The following is a 21,338-nucleotide window of genomic DNA, read 5'->3' on the forward strand; positions in this document are numbered from 1 at the left end:
AACAGTTTTTTTTACATCCATATTTTAGGCTAATCCTACATGATGTCATCAAAAGTTGGAGTGTTGCTACACTCCAAATTTATTACATGTTTTCACAATGTTATGTTACAGAAACTCAACTACATCACTGAATATTTTGTTCTTTATTTTTTACAAACGTTTTGAATACCAATATTTATTTTAGGAAAACTAAAATAAACACAAAATTTAAAGCTTCTATAAAACTAAAATAGCTTTTATTACAAAAAAAAAAAACAACATTAAAGAGCCTCTTGGCTCATTGAAATTCTTTAAACACCTTTAAAATAAGAACAGGAAATAAAACAATTTGTAAAGAATATTGAAACAAAGAAGAATTTGTTGTTTTAATTAACAAAAACTTTAAAGAACAGAATTTGTTAGAAAACCCTAAAATGTAGTCATTCAAAGAAAAAGAAATTCAATTTCTTTTCTCTGCTGTAGTTACCTTTAATTGGACCGGCAGTTGTTTTTTATAATAAAATGTATAGTAATGAAAAATAAGTAAATTCTGTCAAGGATAAATCCTTTTTAATAAAACCCACAAAATTATATGTATAACAACTTGTCACAACATTAATTTATGTAGTCATTTTTATATATGTATTGCGTTATTCAAATACTGTTCATCAATTTATATTTTTGCAAGTTCTGGGTTCAAGCAAGTTTTTAAATATTTGGTTTAAAAGATTATCTTCAAGGGTAATTCTTTTATTTTTGCTTATAACATATTTATTGCGTATCTTCTAAATTTTTATATCCCCCTTTTTACACGTTTTAATTCGATATTCATTTTAACGGATTTCATAATAGGTTAAGAAATCTTCACGTGTCTATATTTATTTCTAATTCTTGACTTTTATATGAACGGAACTCTCTAGATATTTGTTATCGGCTGCTCGTTGTTCTTTAGAGATCTGTTCTTTCCACAGCTCTATTTTTGCTGACCATGGATTACCAATTATGGAAATAATAGCACATTTGTAGAGTGGTATCATTCCAGCTTTAAAGCTAGATGGGAATAAATATAATTGGAAAGAGACGCCATGGCCGAGGCCAGAGAGTGTTAATTTCATATTAGGGCTGTCTCCAATTTCGGTTGGCATCACCTTGCAAAATTTTGAAATTGCTTACCCTAGGGTTTTTTTAAAAATTCTTCCCCCAAATAGAAATTCATTAATTTTAACTACAACTTTTTAGAATGTTTCCTTGAAGGTGTTCTTGAACTAAGACGTTTACTAGTTCATTGACTCCAAGGCTAAGATAGCTGCAAGAATACTTGGTGTTTTTACGTAAGCTTCCCTGTTTTTGTAAAGCGCCTGTCAAGTGTTGAATACTTCTGTTATATTTGGGCAGGTGCTACCAAATGTCACCTAATGGTATTTTATAAGATATTGCAAAAATTGCATGTTTTAATTATGACATCCCTCTTCAACCAGAGGTCCTCAGATGTCCGGCAGGTCTCTTGCTTATGCCCACAATAAAGGATTAGAACGGTTGGTATGTATCTCTGTTTCCATCAACATACAAATTATAATAAGATAGCATAGACTTTCACTATGCTAGCGCGTTTAACACTAGTCTTAATTTTCATACACCATGAGGTCAAGGACAATCAAGCACTATACATTAGAATTAAAAATCAAACTAGTTCACGTGATGTAAGCTTTTTTAAAGATATATGTTGAGCTATAAGATCGGGCTTAGAAATATACACTAATGCAAATTTTTACTTGTGCCCACAATCATTGTATATAAGCGTAATTATTATTTGAAAAAAACATTAGCAATATTAATGAAAACGGAGGAAGTAAATTGTAATTATAGGAACATAAAACTGAATTGATTTTTAATACAAGATAGATGGAAATACGTATATATATTCAAGAAGTATTTATTTAAAAAATATATATATTTTGGACGTTATAGTAAATTATTTACTATACATCTTAATAAAATTGAATTTATGTAACAAACATTTTTTTTTAATTTATTTGTTTTCACGTTTAACACAAAATGGGAAATACACATTTAAAAATATACTCACATATATTTTTTAAATATAAATTATTATATATAATACATGAGCCTAAAACAACGTTCGTTTAAGAACTGTAATACGTGATGAATAGTATTTGAGAACTATTATGGTTATGTGGTGTTTTAACTTAGAGCAAGCAAGTTCGTATCCAAACACTAACTAACTCTACGTTGCTTGAGTGGCATAAACACAAAAAAAAGTATACTTATTTTCAAGCCATTCAGTTCAGCTGTTCAGTTATCCCCTATCCCTATCTACTATTCACTGTATTTCAAAAGAAACCGGTTTGAAAAAATTGTATTTAAAAAGGGAACCATAAAAACAGGAAAGAGTGGATCGAGGTAAATCGAGTACTTATCAATGCGATGTGAAAGAATAATACCAGTTTGATAAAGAAATCTTACAAGAATCTGTTTTGATTCATCATAATCGATTAAATGGAAATAAAGTTTTTTTAAGCCGTTCATCTGAATTGAAATCTATATATTTTTGTAATTTAAAAGTCTATTTATAACATTTTCTCTTTCAATTTAAATCTTAAGGAAATAAAAAAACAAATGATTATTCTTTAAATATAAAAACCGAATGGATACAAACAAGTTCCCTCGATACCCAAATACACAAATCGACAAACAAATAAATACTTTATTATTAGTTGAATATTAATAGAATGCTGTTAAGAGTTTTATGAAATTGCAAAACGTGATTTCGGAACTCAGCGAACAGCAGTGAACAAAAAAATTGTATTCACATAGATTTTGTTTACTAACTCATCGACGTATCGACAAACACTTTTTAGAATTTTGTTTGCGACCGGGAATAATACAAAATAATGCATAACAATCAGGCGCTCCTTGTTTTTGAATTGTATTGACTTTAGAATATTCAAGAACAAACCTACAGTTAGTAAATCATTATTTATATTATTGAAAGCGTTCTTTGTAAAGAACTTCCGATATTGCTAAGATAACAACACGGTCGGTATCTTCAATAATTGGTTGTAAAGTCTACTTTACTTTCAAGATTTCAGTAAAGTACGGTTCTATTTTATTTTATGTGTCATTGTTATTTTTTGTTATTCTGCTCTTAGGTGAATGATTATTGTGTAGCATATTATCAACAAAATAAAATATGTAACATTTCAAAACCCTAACATATAGTGTCTCATTAAAAAGTTCTAAATTAAATATAAATATGTTAAAGTATTCACAGCCCGGAAATGTCTTGGGAGTGAATAAAACGTCTTTCTGGTATAATATGACAGGATGGATAACAAAAGATGCGAATGATTGTTATAACAATTGTCGAAAAAAATTTTTGAATTTGTCACGTGAAATAGGAATACGTCTCGAGTATTACTTTGCTGTGATTTTGATTACGATTGTCAACAGCTGCCAGAAAGTGTGCTGGCGAAAAAGTAATAAATAAGAAGGGGACGTTGGGGAATAATTAATCAAGATTACCTTAACCGGAACGAATGAATGCAACGTCAAGGAATACAATAATAAAAATCCCTTTATATGGTGACAAAAAATAAAATGGAAAATTGTTCTTAATTAAATTGTACTTAAAATTTTCTATGCCGCATTTTAAATAGTTGTATATGTAACAGTTTTGTGACCAAATAACCAACTGTGTCAACTATGAGTGTGTGTATAATAAGTATATTAGTAGTGACAACTGACACATGTTGCGTTTAAGACCTTGAAAAATTCCTCATACTATTAATACAATATTAGAATATTTATAAGGTGCCTTACCGTTACAAATGTTTGCAACAGCCACTAGTTGTAGGTACTCTAAGTAATAGTATTCACAATATTCATTGATATATGTAATAATATTTTTGTATCGCCAATAATTTTTCTAACAAAATATTAAAATATAAAATACGTTGAAACTCTCGGTGTTAAGTTTACGCTGCAAAGGACTAAGGATGCTTGACTACGAGACCATTGAACACAGATCATATGATCGCGAATCTTGTTTTACAACTTTCGTATTTGGTTCTTACTGGTCATATAAAATGTATATTTCAACTTACTTAATCTATATTATCACACTACTTTCGCAAGATAACGTAATAAAAATGTCGTGTTTTCGTTATAAATTGTTGTTAAATATTAAAATGTTTCGTTTGAGTACAATAAGATACACCTATAAAATTATATAGCAGAACAAACCTTTTTTATGTAAATGTCAAACATTTAGTGTAATCTGTAAATAATATTAAATGATTTCTTGAAACAGACATTGTTTGAACAATAAACGATTATTAATAAAGGCGTGAGATTATAGAGCATAATTATTTAAAAATAAAACAGATAATACGAGTGATGTAATATGTAAACTTATATGCAGTATATTAACTTATCGGTCATGTAAATAAATAAAAAAAAAAGACGCCGCTAATATTTTGTTTACAATAATTTGTTTTGTTTACCATTACACGTTAGCAGTTCTTGTAAAGTGCAAAGTGCAAGTGCAATGTAAACATCGAAATGTACTCGAATATTTTGCGTTAACTCTTACTACAATAGTAATATCACGTTTTCTTTTTCTATGTTTAAACATTCACTGTTTGTGTTTATTAATCTCTTTGTGATCACACACAGAATATGCATATGAAAAGCCCCTAACAATCAAAGCGATTGAAAACTTTCTTACAGAACATACGAATAATAATACAACATCATAAGAGCTTATTTTACATGATTTTAGTTAATATTTTGATAATTATGATTAGGAGAAATATCTTTTCTGAGGTTCGTCTCACAGAATATCTTTTCATTTGTATATTTCACGGTTCCTAACAAGATGAATGAGTTTTCATTCTATTACTGTTCTTTTATAAGTTGATAGAAGATTTATTACCTGCGAAATTATTTCTCGAGAGAATCCTCATTTATTATTTTTTTTATTTTATTACGGAATATTTTATTTGATTTTACGTCAATGCCTTATAAAAACTTTGTCCCACTCTTGTGCTAAGTGGAAGAAAAAATTAGGTTTCTCAAACTTTTTATTGTTTAGCTACATTGAGACTCTTTATAATCCCACTGGCTATTAAATCTTTATAATAGACATAGTTAGCCAGTGCAATAAAATTACATGTCAAAAAGTTAAAAAATTAAATTTAAAATAAATTTGCGTGAGCTATACGATACACTAAGCACTTTGGATAAGTGAAGTCGGTCACACAATTCGGTCTGACCCCGGTGATTTAGTAATATGGCTTCTATTTTATTATTGGGGCATTCGTTTTAAAATATATAATGGACTGGCTTATTAGTTGTTTTCTTTTTTTCTCTTGATATAAGCTAAGATAGTCATAAGTATGCTAATGTTTATGTTTGTAAACAATTTGACCTTTCGTATTTATAAAATAATTTTATTTACCACTGCTTACATTTAAATGTCTCAAGACATGAATATCTCTTTTTATTTTATATTCATTTGTAGTTCCACAAAAGGGGTATGACTTATCACATTTGCAAATTAGAAAAGAAATTCAATTCTGACATTCAACGTTGCAACACCTGATAAATAAATCTAACTGCATAATTTAATAATATGATACCAACTCCATTAAAAAAATTATACATATTAATGAGTCTATTAAATTGTTTAGTAATAACACTGTTTCATCCTCCTGTTCATCAGATAAAACAATGTCTCTAGACATCAGTCTCCTAAGGGTTTTCCAGGTGGAACAGTCTTGAACCGTTACTGAGGATAAGGATTTGAAGATCTCGACCAACTTATTATCGAATTATAATAAAGTAAATTTATTGATGCCATATTGTCTTATGCGTGATATCAATTAAATATCTACCGTTACTTCTACAAACAATGGTCCCTGTTACTTCAAGTTCATCGGTAATTGTAATTCTCTGACATAGCCCTCACTTTTGAACTTTTATACCTACTCCTACTTTAATTGGTCCTATTTAAGAAAAAACTGATATTACTTACACTCAGCACTCCATTGCTAGATACCCTAAATAATTTTATATAATATGATCTATTTTTTTGGATCTGGGCTAATAAAAAACAAACTTCCCATCGTCGTAATCAAAGAATATAAATAAAAATACTTTAAAATTTCTTTGCCAATAAAACTTTCAGTACTATTTTGAATTAATTATTAGATAACATGACTATTTTATATAATATAGTTTTACGAAACTTCAGCAATTTTGTAATTTCAAATCATAAATAATGATCGTCTGCTAGCAGCAATTAAAATTCTCATAATTTTTTGCGAGCTTTGGATCAAAATTCTCCGCTTTATTTATGCCCGAGTTATTCAATGGCAGTCTCCCTAATGATTTGCGAATCGCTTGGATTTTGTGCTCCCTTTTGCTTTTATGCTTAACCAAAACTAATGAAACCATTTCAAATCACTATCTTTTATGCAACGTTGCTTCAATAAATAAAACTCACTACGTTATTCTAAAACAGCTCGTTAGTAAAATTCTTTAAATTCTCATGTGGAGAGCAGGGAATTTCACTATCCCTACTCATTAACATCGTCACTTTTGTACCACTACCCGTTATCCTGGTTAAAGGCTGTACTGAGTATTGTACCACATTAAAATCCCTTAAAATTTTTATTGGAAATTTTAATTACTAAAATTGTTGGAACTATTAATATCACATGACTTTTACTTTTACGCACTTCTTCACTTATTATAAAAAATATAATTAATCTAACCTTTAATGAAACTATTTAATGAGCACTGTTCTTAATTTTTTATTTTTATTATCTGTACAATAATCATAGTTACAACAAGATTACTAATATGAACACACGATTATGGTCCTTTAAAAGTAATTTATTTTATTTTCCTTTACTTGTTACTTTTATTAAATCATATAGATATAATATTTATGTATTAATATTTAAAGTTTTTATAAATCTATTTATAACATTGAGTTAATATCACAATGTGTGTATTTTATTTGTTGCTGTAATAACCTTGAAATTGGCTTAAAGATATTGTCTAAATGCCATAATCTTGTACGAGCTGGTTAGAAAGCCGTGGATATGCTTATACTATATTTTAGTCTTGTCTTCTTCCACATCGACTTTTTTTTCGTAACCACTTATATGAAGTGAGCTATCAGGATCAAACTTGGCTTTTTTTATCACAAAAAGATAGAAAACGTGCAGGTAGTCCTATTTCAGGTACAACCTGGCTATCGTCACCCGTCAATATGAGGTCAATTACAAATGGGTTTCTGAATTATCTAATGTAGGAGTGATTTGTGCACATTTGTTTTTAGGAAAAAAAAATTATATGTAAATGCTCTTAGGTACAAATGCTGAGTGAAGCGATTCCACGTCCTAAACTTGAGTGAAAGGAAGAACGGATATGTAAGTACGATTTGATAACAATGACAAATCTAGACCATCCAGAGTCTAGATTTTCCAAACTTACAGCTTAAAACTACGACGAAGGCACTGTCAGAAACTTTCTATGGATAGAAGACAGAACCTGTAATGTGAACTCGAAGACCTACGTAAGTCTAATCTATCTAGACCTTCTAAGTTAGGCAATCAATTTCATGTGAATTGCCGGTTTACCTAAATTATTTACATTTTTCTTAAATGTTTTGTCTGAAAGTAAAAAAAAAATAATTATTACACGTTACTAATACATTTTCAATAATCTCGAAGTGGTTTAACAATGAAATTCGTTTAAACGTATATTACTGCTCACTATACAGTTATATTCATACTCTTTTGACATGAATTTATTGAATTGTTATTATGTTTGTTAAATACAAAAGGACAAAATTTTTTGAGTTAAAATTTTATTCAAAGCTTTAACATAGTAAAAATTACCTAAGGCACATGCGGTAAACAATTTCAACAAACAAACACAAACCGCGAACATATAGAACTCACTTTAACGAAACTCTTGCCCTAACAAGGATAGGAACTAGGTCACAAAACTTGAAAAGAGCACATTTGAAAAATGTCAAAGAAAACTTAATTATAACAACCCTTTAGCGATTACTGGATTAGGGTAAGAGCTGAATGTTAACGTACCTTTTAGATCAAGAGCAGACTATTATATAATTGATATCAAAATGTTTTAATTTTATGCAATAGTTAGGGATAAATAAATATTCGATTATGACTGTATAGTAAGTACTTGGCTGAAATTTCTTCAGTTGCTAGGCGGTAATGAAGATGTAGATGTGAATGTACCCATTATTACCAATCTACCCATATATTACCTACCCATTCCATCGAATTACATACGCAGACATAGATACTATTCAATCCTTTGCTTTATATATGTATATACAACAATAACAAATTAATAAAGGTGCCATCATAAACTCGTTCGAGTTTTTCTGTGCACCAGTGTCGTCGTATGATTAACAACTTAATCTATTTACTATTAATTAAACTACTATAATTACCTAAAACTAAGCTATTACTTAACTATAAATTGTACAAAAAAATATATAAAAAATTATCACCAATTTACTGATACGATATCAACTAATAATTAGTTTACTTGAATCTTTCTTATTCTTCATTTAATTTTTTATAATTTTTAATGTGGGTATACATTAAAAATAAATTATTAAATTTCTTAAAAACATGTATGAATCTATGAAGTTTAGGGTATACAGGTTGTTCCACTTATTTATTTTATGACGATAGCTATAACTCGATTTATTCTAAGAGACTTATAACTCCTTAAAGATTTAATAATTTTTTTAACGAAATTAGAATCCGCTTGAATTTATCACATAGTCACATTGGATTTCGAACTATAAAGTGAATTCATTGTTTTTGTTAAATTAATAAATAAAAATACCTATATTTATTTAATTCACAATCTGTTAATTTCCATTATACCTACTGGAAATATCAATTCCATTATGCCTACTGCAATATATAATTTTTGACCTACATATACATCTCGAAAGTTTCAACGAGATTGCACTGCGCTGACGAATAACGTGAAGTCAATCAAATTACTTACGCTGTTTGCAACAAGCAGGAGCGTAGCGTTTTAGCGAATGGAGCTGAGCTTTGAAACAGTCATGTTAATTTTATAAAAGCTTTCAAACAACAAAAACGATCTGCTAAGTTTCAAAGTATCATAAAGCAACATAAATTGTGTCATCTCAAATACTTTAATAAGAAAATATGAAATAAATTTTTAATGAGGTAAAAAAGAAATGAAAATGTACTCGTTGGAATTTTTCAAGCTATTCTATTGTCACGTTGTTGCATTTAAGAGTGTTACAAAAAGAACGTATAGCCCATTATATGTGGAACGTAAAAGAAATGATTGAAATCATCCCCAACATTTGAAAGAGAATCTTAGCTTATTATTTGTTACAGGCACAATGAACTTCGTTTTCTAAATAATAACGAGAAACCTTTTCAGTTTCCATTCTTGTGGTAGATACTAAATAATAAAGAGAATACTTTGATTGCTAATATCAACAACATACTTATATATAAATATAATATACATACTTACCCAAATCTGCTAAATAAAAATAAAATGCAAGTAACGGTCACGACATAAAATATTCAAAGGTAGCCTTTCGTCCTGTTTATTAATTCGTTCCATCTCATTCACGTTTTGGTATACTGGACGATTCTATAAAATAAAAAAAATTATAATGAAAAAGTCATAAAATATTACCATTTTTTATTTATTTTCAATTCAGTGTCATGATCGTTTTATATATAACATACAAAAAAACAAAACCACACCACAAAAAATTTCATCTTCGTGGTATCAAAAATATTCTAATATAAAAAAAAACATTTAGTTTCATATATTTTTAGTAAGACATTCAACCTGTTTGAAAAGTAAAAAAAATATTCAATTCCCCATAGAAGAATCAGATATGTCTTATGTTATTTATACCTAGCAATGATTTATACCTTTAATTAAACGTTACACTTCCTGGAATTAGATACAATAAATGATATTTTCTAACGCCAGCCTATTTTTACCTGGTTCTTGTAAATCATTAATTATGAAAAAAATAAGAATTGCCCTTTATTTCCTGTTTAAATATAAAAGATACTACAGAATTAATATTAAAAATCAATGCGAAAGAATTATCTAATCTTATGTTATAAAACATAACGAAATAGTCTAATAAACAGGGATTACAATAAGAAAATACCTTTATCACGTATATTGCTTACCTTTTAATTGCGTTAAAGCCAATTTTACCGTAACACTATGATTTTAAACAATATTCATTTAAAATTTCTGATTGTTAATGGTTAAAGCAGTAAGTATATTCGTTGCAGTACTCGTGTATGTAAATTTAAATGCTTCTTAAGACCAAGTTATAATATTCCAGTATTTCATTTAGAAAAGGAATGTGAAGGTGTGAAATTATTTGAAAGAAGTTCAAAATGTATTCCTGAACAATAAATATATGTAAATACATTCGCAAAGAATGAAAAATTATATGTGAATATCGATACTGTTGATTTATTCAACCAATCAAAATTTTCAACCGACCGGAAAAATCTTAGATTGTGTATGAATGAAAAGACATATTGCTTTTTTAATATTTTGTTTTCATATATTTCAGAACGTATAATGTCAGCGGTCAGTTCATAGATGAGTGGTTTTTAGCTTCACAGGTGAGTGCCTTCATATTCATAACATCAAGCGTGGTTAGCGATATTATTTAATAGAAAATATTTACGCCTGAACGGTAGCCAAAAGTTTCCCTAATTTAAATTAAATATTGGTATTGTATCCAGTCGACCTATTTTCATCTTTTTTATATCTACATTTTAGTTATCACAGAATTTGAAAGAATTAGGGTTTTACATTAAATTTGTCGTTTAAGAATATTCAATATTACCCTTTATAGCGCAAGCAACAAATTCTCATTGAAAGATATTTTGAAAAGAACTTTTTGATTCATTTCAAATAAGTATTTATATTTTGTATGAAATTAGTGTTTAAGAAGGTTTACTATTCTGAAATTAATATATTAAAATAATGTAAGAGATTTTTGGAAATATTGTTTTAAATAAACGATATTTGATGCTTGCCTGTTATTAAGCGAAATTGATATCGCTACTTTATTAAAGCTTCCGTGTAACTCAATACTGAATGACTGATGTTTCGAAAATATTCTTAATAGAAAGAAATAAACGTCGATATATTATCCCGTTTGTATTATCATAAATATTGTTAAAATCAAACATAAAAAAAATATATTACTTATGAATTTGAAATCCGTCATTATCATACTGCTCCTTAGGTTTTCTTATTTTCAGCCAGTATATTGTAAAATATTCTGTTATATAAAAAAACAGAATTGATTTGTTTACATTACATAAAGTAGCAAAATATTTTTTTTTAAATATTATCTTTACTCTTGGTATTTAAACGTGTGGTCTGTGTTATCAAAATGATGAATTCGTCCAAATAATATCTGTAAAAAAAAGAAAGAATATTTCGAAGAAATCCTATTTATAAGCAAAAAGAGTTTATCTTGGGAAAGTGAGATGGCACCTAAAACCTTGTCAGGTATTTTACTTGCAGCGTATGAAAGACGCTCTGGTCATTACCTAATTGATCATTTAAAAAATAATAACATTAATTATATCATTGAAGTGATATTCCAAAGGCGGTCACAGACGAGCAATATGGAACAAAAAAAATTTTCGTGTTTAAGCTGAAAGCTCTAATTATGCTTACATAAGTCAATAGAGTACAACGTAACCACTATCTATTTGGTTACATTATTTGCTTGTTTGTTGGCTATACAGGACTTACCGAACCATGTCTATTTTTCAAAAATACATATATCTAGATATGGGCAAAGTGAATCTAAATACCATTATTAAGGTAAAAATAGTGGACCTTTCAGCAAGACTCGGCGTTAGGTTATAGAGCTCGATCAACCGGATCCTGGTTAGTAACGAATGTTTTATATTGCATCAGAGCTGAAGACTGGCCGTCGTCTAGTACTGATATTAATCAAATGGATTATAATTTATCGTCAGTTTTTGAGAGTAAGGTTTTTTAACGCAGTGATAATTTGGAGCCCTATTAAGAATCGGCAATAATTTGCGGCAACATTTAATAGATGGCTCTTCAAACAACGGAGATCACTTCGAAAACGATTCATATATTTTAATGGGTTTAAATTAAAGTATTGCACTAACAGATTTTATAAAAAAAATATTCTTTGTAACAATATTTATGTCAGGACTATTTATATGAAATTTTTGCACGTTATCGTTGACGCTCGGTATGTAGTTGGTTGCGAACTTATGGTAAAGATACATAATAAAGATGTTTACTGAAACGGAAAAGAGCGAAGCGGAAATGTACAGAAATTATTGTACAATAGGAACACCCGCTTCCTTATGCTACACTCCATACATCTCCACACAGCGAAAATACATTGGAAACGCAAAACACAAACCGCTATTCGTAGTAATATTATTTGCACCGTTATTGGATGTAAAATACAATTATATCAAAATAATATTATTTATTTTGTATATTGTTTTCTTTTCTATAACAAGTTTTGCACTATCACGAGACTCTACACGTTAAAATTTACGTTTTATATGAACAAAATGAATTTTTAAGTAACATTAATAGAATTCTCTTATACGTAAGCCTCGAACACATATCTTTGCATCCATCCATTAAATTTCTGGCTCTAGTGTTATCTATAAAAATGTCATGTCAACGTGTCTGGTTCACATGCTCTGATAATAACTTGATACGTCGGCGTTTGGGACAGGATATTAAATAAAAACCATTAAGTGCACTTGAATCCGAGGATTCGTCGACCTTTTGAAATATAAAATTTTTGTGAACGCATGTGTACTTCACAGTACGATTTATCTACGGATGATTTTATTTAAAATCAGCATCGTATAGCTCGTTAGAGATGGCTTATCTTTTATTTAACTGGCTATTATGTTTGTAATTTATTTAATTTTGAAAGAAAAACTTTACATACATAATTATAATTCTTTTGAAAATTAGTTACATTTAATTCTATAGAACGAATACGTCCAAAATCTTTCTATATCAAATCAATTAAGTATAGCAACTAACATAAAAAGCGAAATAAATGCATAAAAACACTAGAACATTATTTATTTTGTATAATTACATTAATAAACAGAAATCTACGTGATTAGTTGTGAAAAGAAAATATATTTTTAAATAATTTATTATAAAACAAAGATTATAAGTAAAATATATTTATTTAGTAAATTTTGAGCTGTTATTTATATGAAAAGCGCTTTAGAGCCAGCTTGAATCAATAGCTGTGTTAATTTAAAAATATAAATAGTTATCCTTTCTATTCATTTTTTCCCTTTTTTTAACTAGATTGAAAATATATGTATTGAGTGGTCTCAATCTTTCAAATGTATTTAATATATCGGCTGGGGATGAAAATGTGAAAAAAGTTGAGAAATTTCCATTTTTTTACAAATTCTATGTTTTTTTAATCATAAGACTCTCTTACCTTCTTGTATGACTTAAAAACTTTGTATACAGTAATTGAACCTTGATGTACTTGAGTCTTGAGGGCTACAGCGACAATAATTCTAATGTTATGCCTCACTTACTCAACTAGTCTTAATATTTTTTGTATTAGAAATAGTTAAGTACAATATTAAATTAATAGAAAGAAAAATAAGATAATGATCAAACAAAATGAACAAAGGTTACAATATCAAACAAACTGAACAAAAGCGAAACCGTATGCAACTAAATGCTTTTGACAGCTGAAGTTTCATTTCGGAGATAACCAAGTATACCCACCATAAGTAATTTAAAGAGTTTTAAATGTGATTTATATTATGTCTTTTAAAAATTAAGAAAGTTCACGAAGGTGCATTAGAATATAGCAATTTTTTTTAAATACGCGTTTGACATTTTCAATCAGCTTAAATTTAAAGCGCTTTATTATCTTACGACATGGTTAATTTTTCTCTGAAATCAGTTATTTCTTGAAGGATACTACGAAGAAATTATTTATAAATTTTAAAAGTGTTTATTTTCTAACTAGTTTTACGTGAAGCTTTAAAGTGCTTGAAAAACTTGTTTTAATCTTCTTCAAACTTACAACCATAATACAGAAGCAATTAATTTTACGAAATATTGAATGTAATACAAAATATAATTTAATGAAATTGATTAAATTTAATTGTTTGAAACTTATATTAGTCGAAATTAAAGTCAAGTCAAATAATAATAATATTATATACAAGTGTTACAATGAACGAAACGTAATATATGTCCCTATACAAACAAAACTGGGAGAATTCTTTACAATTATAATAGTATATTCGATAAATCACTAGATAACTGAGACATGATTTCCTGGCTTAGCTAAAATTTTAATAAACGTTTATTTCGCTACGTTAAGTTCTAGAACCAAAGAGAAAGCGAACGCTGTATAATTCAATAAGTCATTCATTAATTATTCTAGAAATTTTATATATAACACTGCAACAGTAGCGGACTATTATATATGTACATTCATATAATATATTTCAATTAGTTACTTGCCTGAGTTTTGGAGAAGTTTGCCTTTCAGCTCTACATCGCTCTCAGCCGATGTCGCGCCGTAGTTCTTGTAATTTTTGCCAGACGGCTCATCGAACATAGTCACCTTAAAGCGTTCAGACATTTTCACTTATACAACACTTCACTTTAAAGTTTTTTAATTATTATTGACTGATATGATACAATTGTGATATGTGTCAGATATGTTGTACTACTCTTCCAATCACTTCATTGTTCCTTATTACATTAATATATATATTTGAATACTTTTATTTTATATTCCCCGGTACCCTCTCTATTATTATACGACCGTACAGGAGTAATTTTCATTCCGTTAAAATTTTTCATATCTTTATTTAAAAGCTATTCATCTGGATTTGGTTTACTATAGAATCTTTTATTTTTTTAATTTTATCAGTGATCTAACATTTGCAGATTAGCCCCGAAACTTAGTAATATGCATATTTACATTTAAAAATGTTACAAAATCGTCATTAAGAAATTGTACAAATTTTTTTTACAAATGGCACTAGAATGTTTGAATTAAAAAATTTGATCTAAGACTTTCGGGAGTTTTATTCATTTAAATGAAACTAATATATTTCGGATAACCTACGCAAATTTAATTATTTTAAAACTACATAATCCCGACGTTCCGGTTACTTTTCAGCAACCGTGATCACGGACAGACAAAAGAATTTATTTGTTTTCCAAATATTAATATTAAAAATCCTCACGAAATATTTCATATTTGAGTTGTGATAGTATTACCAATTTTTAGGTATTTTTATTAATGAATATTAAAAATTATCTCAATAAATAAAAGCTTGCTCCAAAAACGTAACTAAATTAACAGTACTTACTTAAATAAAGAACGGTTTAAAACATTGGTTCCATAAAAAATGCAATGACTGTGGGCGTGTAATAAATAGATAATCGTAAATTTATATTAACTGATATAATTAACTCCACAATATCCAACTGAATTAATTTTCCTTAAGTAATTTATTATTAACAAAGTTTTGCATTAGATGAAGGTAGGTGTTAAAAATATATCACGAACAAAAATAAAATACAATAATTAAAAAAGAATTAAACTATTATTTCATAAAAATGTCATACAATGATCGCATAAATTATTACTTCCTTCTAAAGTAGGAAACTGAAGGCTGTACTAGGATTAAAATTTTCGTGACATTCTCTTATGTTTTTCCTATGAGTGCTACTCTTGCTCTCAATATTCGTGACAAAAAAATTAATTTTAATAAAAAAAAAAATCATAGAACATTGCTTCCGTGACTTATTTAAACACATTGTTTTGTTCCATCTCAGTTGACAAAGTGACTAATCATGACATAATGATCATTTACATACATAATTAATTTTACGACACATTAATATAACACTGACGATTAAAAAAGTTAGGATTTATTTTTTTCTATTGTAATACGAGTATAATCTGTGTTTTGTTGAGGGTTTAGAAATGGACTCCGTAATAAAGTTGTATTTAAGAATATAATGCTTATATTTTGAATTTAATTATAATAATATCTTTATAATTGTAAATAGTTTGAATTCTTTAAGTATTATTGTGTACTATAAGTTTGGCAATTTATTGCATTTATATAACGTAAACTTATAAAGATAACCTTTATAAAGATCTGAATGTGATTTGTTTGATGACAATGACAAAATTGTTTTAGGCTTATTTCTACTAATTGTAAATTTAAAATAATGACCAACAAAAACAATTAGTGGTATTGTAATTTAATAAAATTAAAAATATACTTTATTTACGTCGTTAAAAAAATCAAAATTTTAAGTTTTCTATTAAATCTCAACATGTCATTACACAATTCATTATTAGTTATGAAATTTGCACCAACTTCACATTCAGTGAGTACATTGTGAGTACAGACAATGATAAGTTTGTTTATACTGGTACGGTTACAGATAACAGATACAAAAAGTGACTTCTTAAATATCATTATATTCATAGAATATTTCAAAAACGTACGTAAGAAAATTCGACAACCATATAACCTAAACAAGGTCTGCTTCATGACATTTTGTGTCCCAAATAAAGGTCCTATTTTACTAGAAATATTTTAAAAGTTTTTTTGACGGCGTCCCCCAATAACAGTAGCATTTATTGACCTTAATTAATATCAACTAACAATTCGATAGCAAATTTTTCGATATTATTTTCCTTATTTTATACAACACTTGTACAGAAATACATAATCAATCAATAGGTTCAAACATTAGTTCGTATTTATGACTCTTGAACAACAGTCTAGTATTTTTATGTCATCATAAGCAAAGCATTAAATGTATTCATTTTAAATTGTTCTTTTCCTTATGTGTTATATAATTAGTTAATATATTCTAGTCAACGTATCCAATAACAAAAGCAGCCATACATATATACGCGCTAATAAGTACTCTGGTCATAAAATATTTTCTTTTAAACGTCTAAAACAATTTTTAACTGCATTGGCGTTCTGTAAGCATTAATTTACAACCTCACAAACAAGTAACACTCCTGAATAAATCTATAAATATCGTATGTCTAGCAGATATTGATATGATCCACGAACAAGTGACACCTAATTGATACGTATTGGAAACGAGCAACGATGAATTAGTGCATACATACTGATTGATGAAGTGCATTAATGTTTGTTAGACCATGCTTCCATATTCGTTACGTTCTTTGTAATGCTATTTTCAGTAAATTTTGTAAATTTAAATTTACTAGTACTTTTAGTTTAATAAAGACCTTCAATTATTTTGTAAACAGAATTTTTAAATATTTGTGTACTTAAAACTTAGTACTATAATAATATTTGATGTTTATTTTCGTTAACATCATAGTTAGTTAAATTCGTTGGGCAAATTATTATTGAAATATAAAACAAACTTTTTACTCTCTATAAGCCATTCAATAAGTTACCTGTTGTTTTAGGTTCAGTTAAATAAAAAATATTTTAATAGAATTTAAATAATTTCTACAGATAATTAAACGATTTACTATTAAAAAGAATTGTTTTGAAAAAAAAAACACTGTGAACGCAAAGACCATTGTAAGTAAAAAACTGTGAAACTTCTTAATTCTCCAAGTTTCTGACAATTATCAATAACAAACATTAAACAAACTAAGTGCAAAGCCACATAACAAGTTATTATTTTTAGTTTATAAAAAAGGTAGACCGATATCCATATGTCGCGTAATTCTATGTAAAACATTCCTATAAAGTTAGCAAACAACCTCAAGCTAGGAAAATATAATGTAAGAGTATTAGAAAAATATCAAAGGTATTTTCCGAATAATAAAATGTGGGTACATTTTATACCGGCTTCTATTTGTTACTTTTACTGCTTCTATTTTTTTGAATGATGGAAATCGTTCCAAGGACGACCTTGTACGACATTTTTATTTTGGCGTCCAAAATTTTATAAATTGGTTAACAATATATTTACAACATTGTTAATCGAGCATACTAACTCATAGTCTTTGCGCCATATCAAGTCTATGTCTTACAAGAATTCCATCAATCAAATAATTGTTTACTTGTTGCATTCATTAATTGTAACATACATTTTAAATTAAAACATAACATGATCTGCAAATGCACGTTAAAATATTCTAAGACAATATGAAAAATAGTTTATAGTTTTATTTTTAGTTATAACCTCATTTATAGTTATTATCTTATAAAAATATGTATATGATCAAAATATTTAACTCCCGTGAAGATAACATGTAAAAGAATATACTTAAAATAGATTTTTAATATGAAAATTATTTCTTATAAATAATGATTAAGTTTACTATGTTAAGTCATACTGGTGCTAGGTGGACGAATCATAACATATTGTACCGTATTTACAAATATCGCATCGCGCAACGATGATAAATACTATTCAACATGTTTTATCGAATAGGAATCGAATAGGTATCGATTTACTTGATAGATCACCAGCTTACTGATAGAATAGTGGACACGGCATAACACGTGGCTGGGAAAACCATTTTCTTTCATAATATATCGTTATCTAATGATTTTAAATAAATTATTATTGCCTGTCACTTTTATATTGAATGGAAAATTATTTTTCGTTCTATTATGATTTTGCTAAACATATTTTATTTACAAGTTTTCATCTTTTCTCCGACTATAGCCACTATGATATACACAATAGAGTATATTTTCGACTTCCTGAAATAAATCTATTAAATACGAAAATGTTCACCACTGCTCTTAGGGATAACGTCATTGTTAAATACTACACAGTTTCATTACTCTAACAAACTCTTCCTGCAATAATTTATACAATAATTTTTGGTACTTTTTATATGTTGAAATAAAACGGATACCTAGTTTATAAGTGTCCTTCAACTTTAACTGTATTAAAAAGCTAATAATCAATTATAACCGGAACGAATACTGTAACTCTTTGATACTGCTGATTAAAAATTACTCACTCCTCTAGTTATTGATTTAATAAGATTTGATAAATAATAATAATTTATTTAATATTACACAAAATTAAATAATTAATATTGTCTAGTAGCGTTAATATAAGTGTATAAGTTATGTCTCTACGCAATCACGTCGTTTATAAGGAATAATAATTACAACCATATTTAAATTTATCAATAATTTTTAACTCTTTTCAACAGATAAGCACTATTCATATAAAATATGTTTATCTCCTATGAACGGAAAACTATTGTCACCATAACGTATTTTTATCGCGTATGCTTCTTTAATATAGAGTTGAATATTATATAGCTAATAGTTCTATACATATTCATGTAATTTCTGTGTTAGACGCCAATATACTAACAAATTTATTCATTTATAGTTAAGAGGTTGCTGTGTAAATATTTATTTATTCTCAATAACGTTAATACTTTATGTACGTGAGCCAAATAAATTTTAATTATCATCACAAATTTTTTTTCTAACTCTTATAATATCGTAGTTCCATCAAAACACATGTTTTAAGAGCCCACATATAAAAACTTATTTAAACGATAACACAGTAACACTCCACTCAAGGCCTTGTGGGAATGAATGAATTCGTTGCTCCAATATTTACATGTCCCGTCCTTTACCTGGGCCTATACGATTACAGTAGACTTAGCATATCTAATCTGATTACTGATGCACTCCTTACGTCACCACGAAGCCGACGCGTGCGAAAAAAGTTGAACAAACTTAACCTTAAACTATTTTATAAACAATAATTTACGATCGGATAGCATTTGTTTACAGAACCCACTCGGTACCGCGCTGGAAATGATGATTAACAATAATTTTACCTATAACCTGTTCATAATTCAGAACTGTATCAGATCATGATAAGATTTAAGTTGGGTATACTTAAATTCGCGAGAGTTTTGGGCCGGTTAACCCGCGGAAGGGACGTGTCGTACGCGCGGCGGCCGGCACTGATCTGGTACGAGTCGCCGCGCCGACACTGCGCAATCATACACTGTAACATGTTGCTTAGCATACATGCACATGTATTGCAGGACATCACTTCAAATGCGTTTGGATGCAGCTTGTCGCGTTCTGAAATAAGTTTGAAATAACCCTCATTCTATTTGCTATACAGGTGATTAAATGCTATGTTAAAGCGAAAATATTTTACAATGGTACGCGTTTCTTTTATCTATGTTTTCGTCTAATTCAACGTTTTTATTCTCCTTCTTTATAACAGAAAATAAATACAGATTGGATATAATAAACATTGTCACCTGGTCGAATTCGCTTATGTCTATTGTACAAAAACATTTTACACAATAATAATAAAGCTGTACCTACCTGGATTGGTGAAACCAGAAATGAGGTTTAGGTTTATTTGTTATCTAACAATATATGTATATATATATATATATATATATATATATATATATATATATATGTTTATTGGGACATGCAAAATGTTCGACTCTCACTGTCAAACTATATGACCTTTAGTGAGAAATTCATTAGATTTGTCTTCAAAATTCGAAGTTCACTCAAAGTAAGCAAATTTTAAAAGAACAAAATTTCATCTTTAGTGTGCTATAGGTGATAACATCTTGAGTTTTCTATTTTTGTGTCGATAAATAATGATTTTTAATTTAATAACATGTGGAAATTTTAAATAGATTAATTTAAAATTAATTTTGAGTGTAGTTATAAAAGAGGATCTAAATGTTTAAGATAAACGAATGGCAGTTATTAGAAATTTGAGGTATCCTTAAACTTTGTACGGTTAATTGAGTAAAAAGTTTACAAAGAACAAGATGCTCGGTGTCCAAACCAGAGACATGGCAGTACCTTACTCCAGCACAACTCCTTTTTGAAGTACTGCTGCGACATTTGGCCAGCCGTTGCTAAATTCACTAAAATGACAGAAACAAGATTATGTCAAAGTCAATAGTAAATAGCATAGAACCTCGATAACAGAGAGATGGCAGCCACTTTACTGTATTTTTAATTCGATTCGTGTGTCGTCAACGACACGTTTTTATTCGAAAATGTAAAATTATTTGCCTTTAAATGTTCAATACATTAACTATTAACTATTTTACTACGGAGCTATCGATTATGCAATTGTATAAAAGTGACAGATACCTGGTGAGAAACTACAGATGTCTGACATACTGAAAACAACAATACTACATTACATTAAATACGTTATTCATTGAATCA

At 28.2% G+C, this 21,338-nt stretch overlaps 1 protein-coding gene across 3 annotated transcripts in view; it reads right to left on the reverse strand.

The window, feature by feature from the left end:
• LOC116777377 (solute carrier family 12 member 4) overlaps positions 1 to 20,099 on the reverse strand; it is a 230,811-nt gene extending 210,712 nt beyond the window's left edge. Inside the window, exons 1-2 of one of the 3 annotated variants that reach the window (XM_061529703.1) lie at positions 19,958 to 20,099; positions 14,629 to 14,862 (exon numbers count right to left, since the gene is read on the reverse strand). In XM_061529703.1, the coding sequence (XP_061385687.1) occupies positions 14,629 to 14,749 (121 nt within the window). In that variant the 5' untranslated portion in view covers positions 14,750 to 14,862; positions 19,958 to 20,099. Of the gene's footprint in view, positions 1 to 14,628; positions 15,090 to 19,957 lie in introns of those variants that run through there. The other 2 variants (XM_032670966.2, XM_061529707.1) reach the window with 2 other exon arrangements.
• Positions 20,100 to 21,338: the final 1,239 nt, after the last annotated feature.

Source organism: Danaus plexippus, chromosome 6 (genome assembly GCF_018135715.1).
Source record: "Danaus plexippus chromosome 6, MEX_DaPlex, whole genome shotgun sequence".
Classification (NCBI taxonomy): domain Eukaryota; kingdom Metazoa; phylum Arthropoda; class Insecta; order Lepidoptera; family Nymphalidae; genus Danaus; species Danaus plexippus.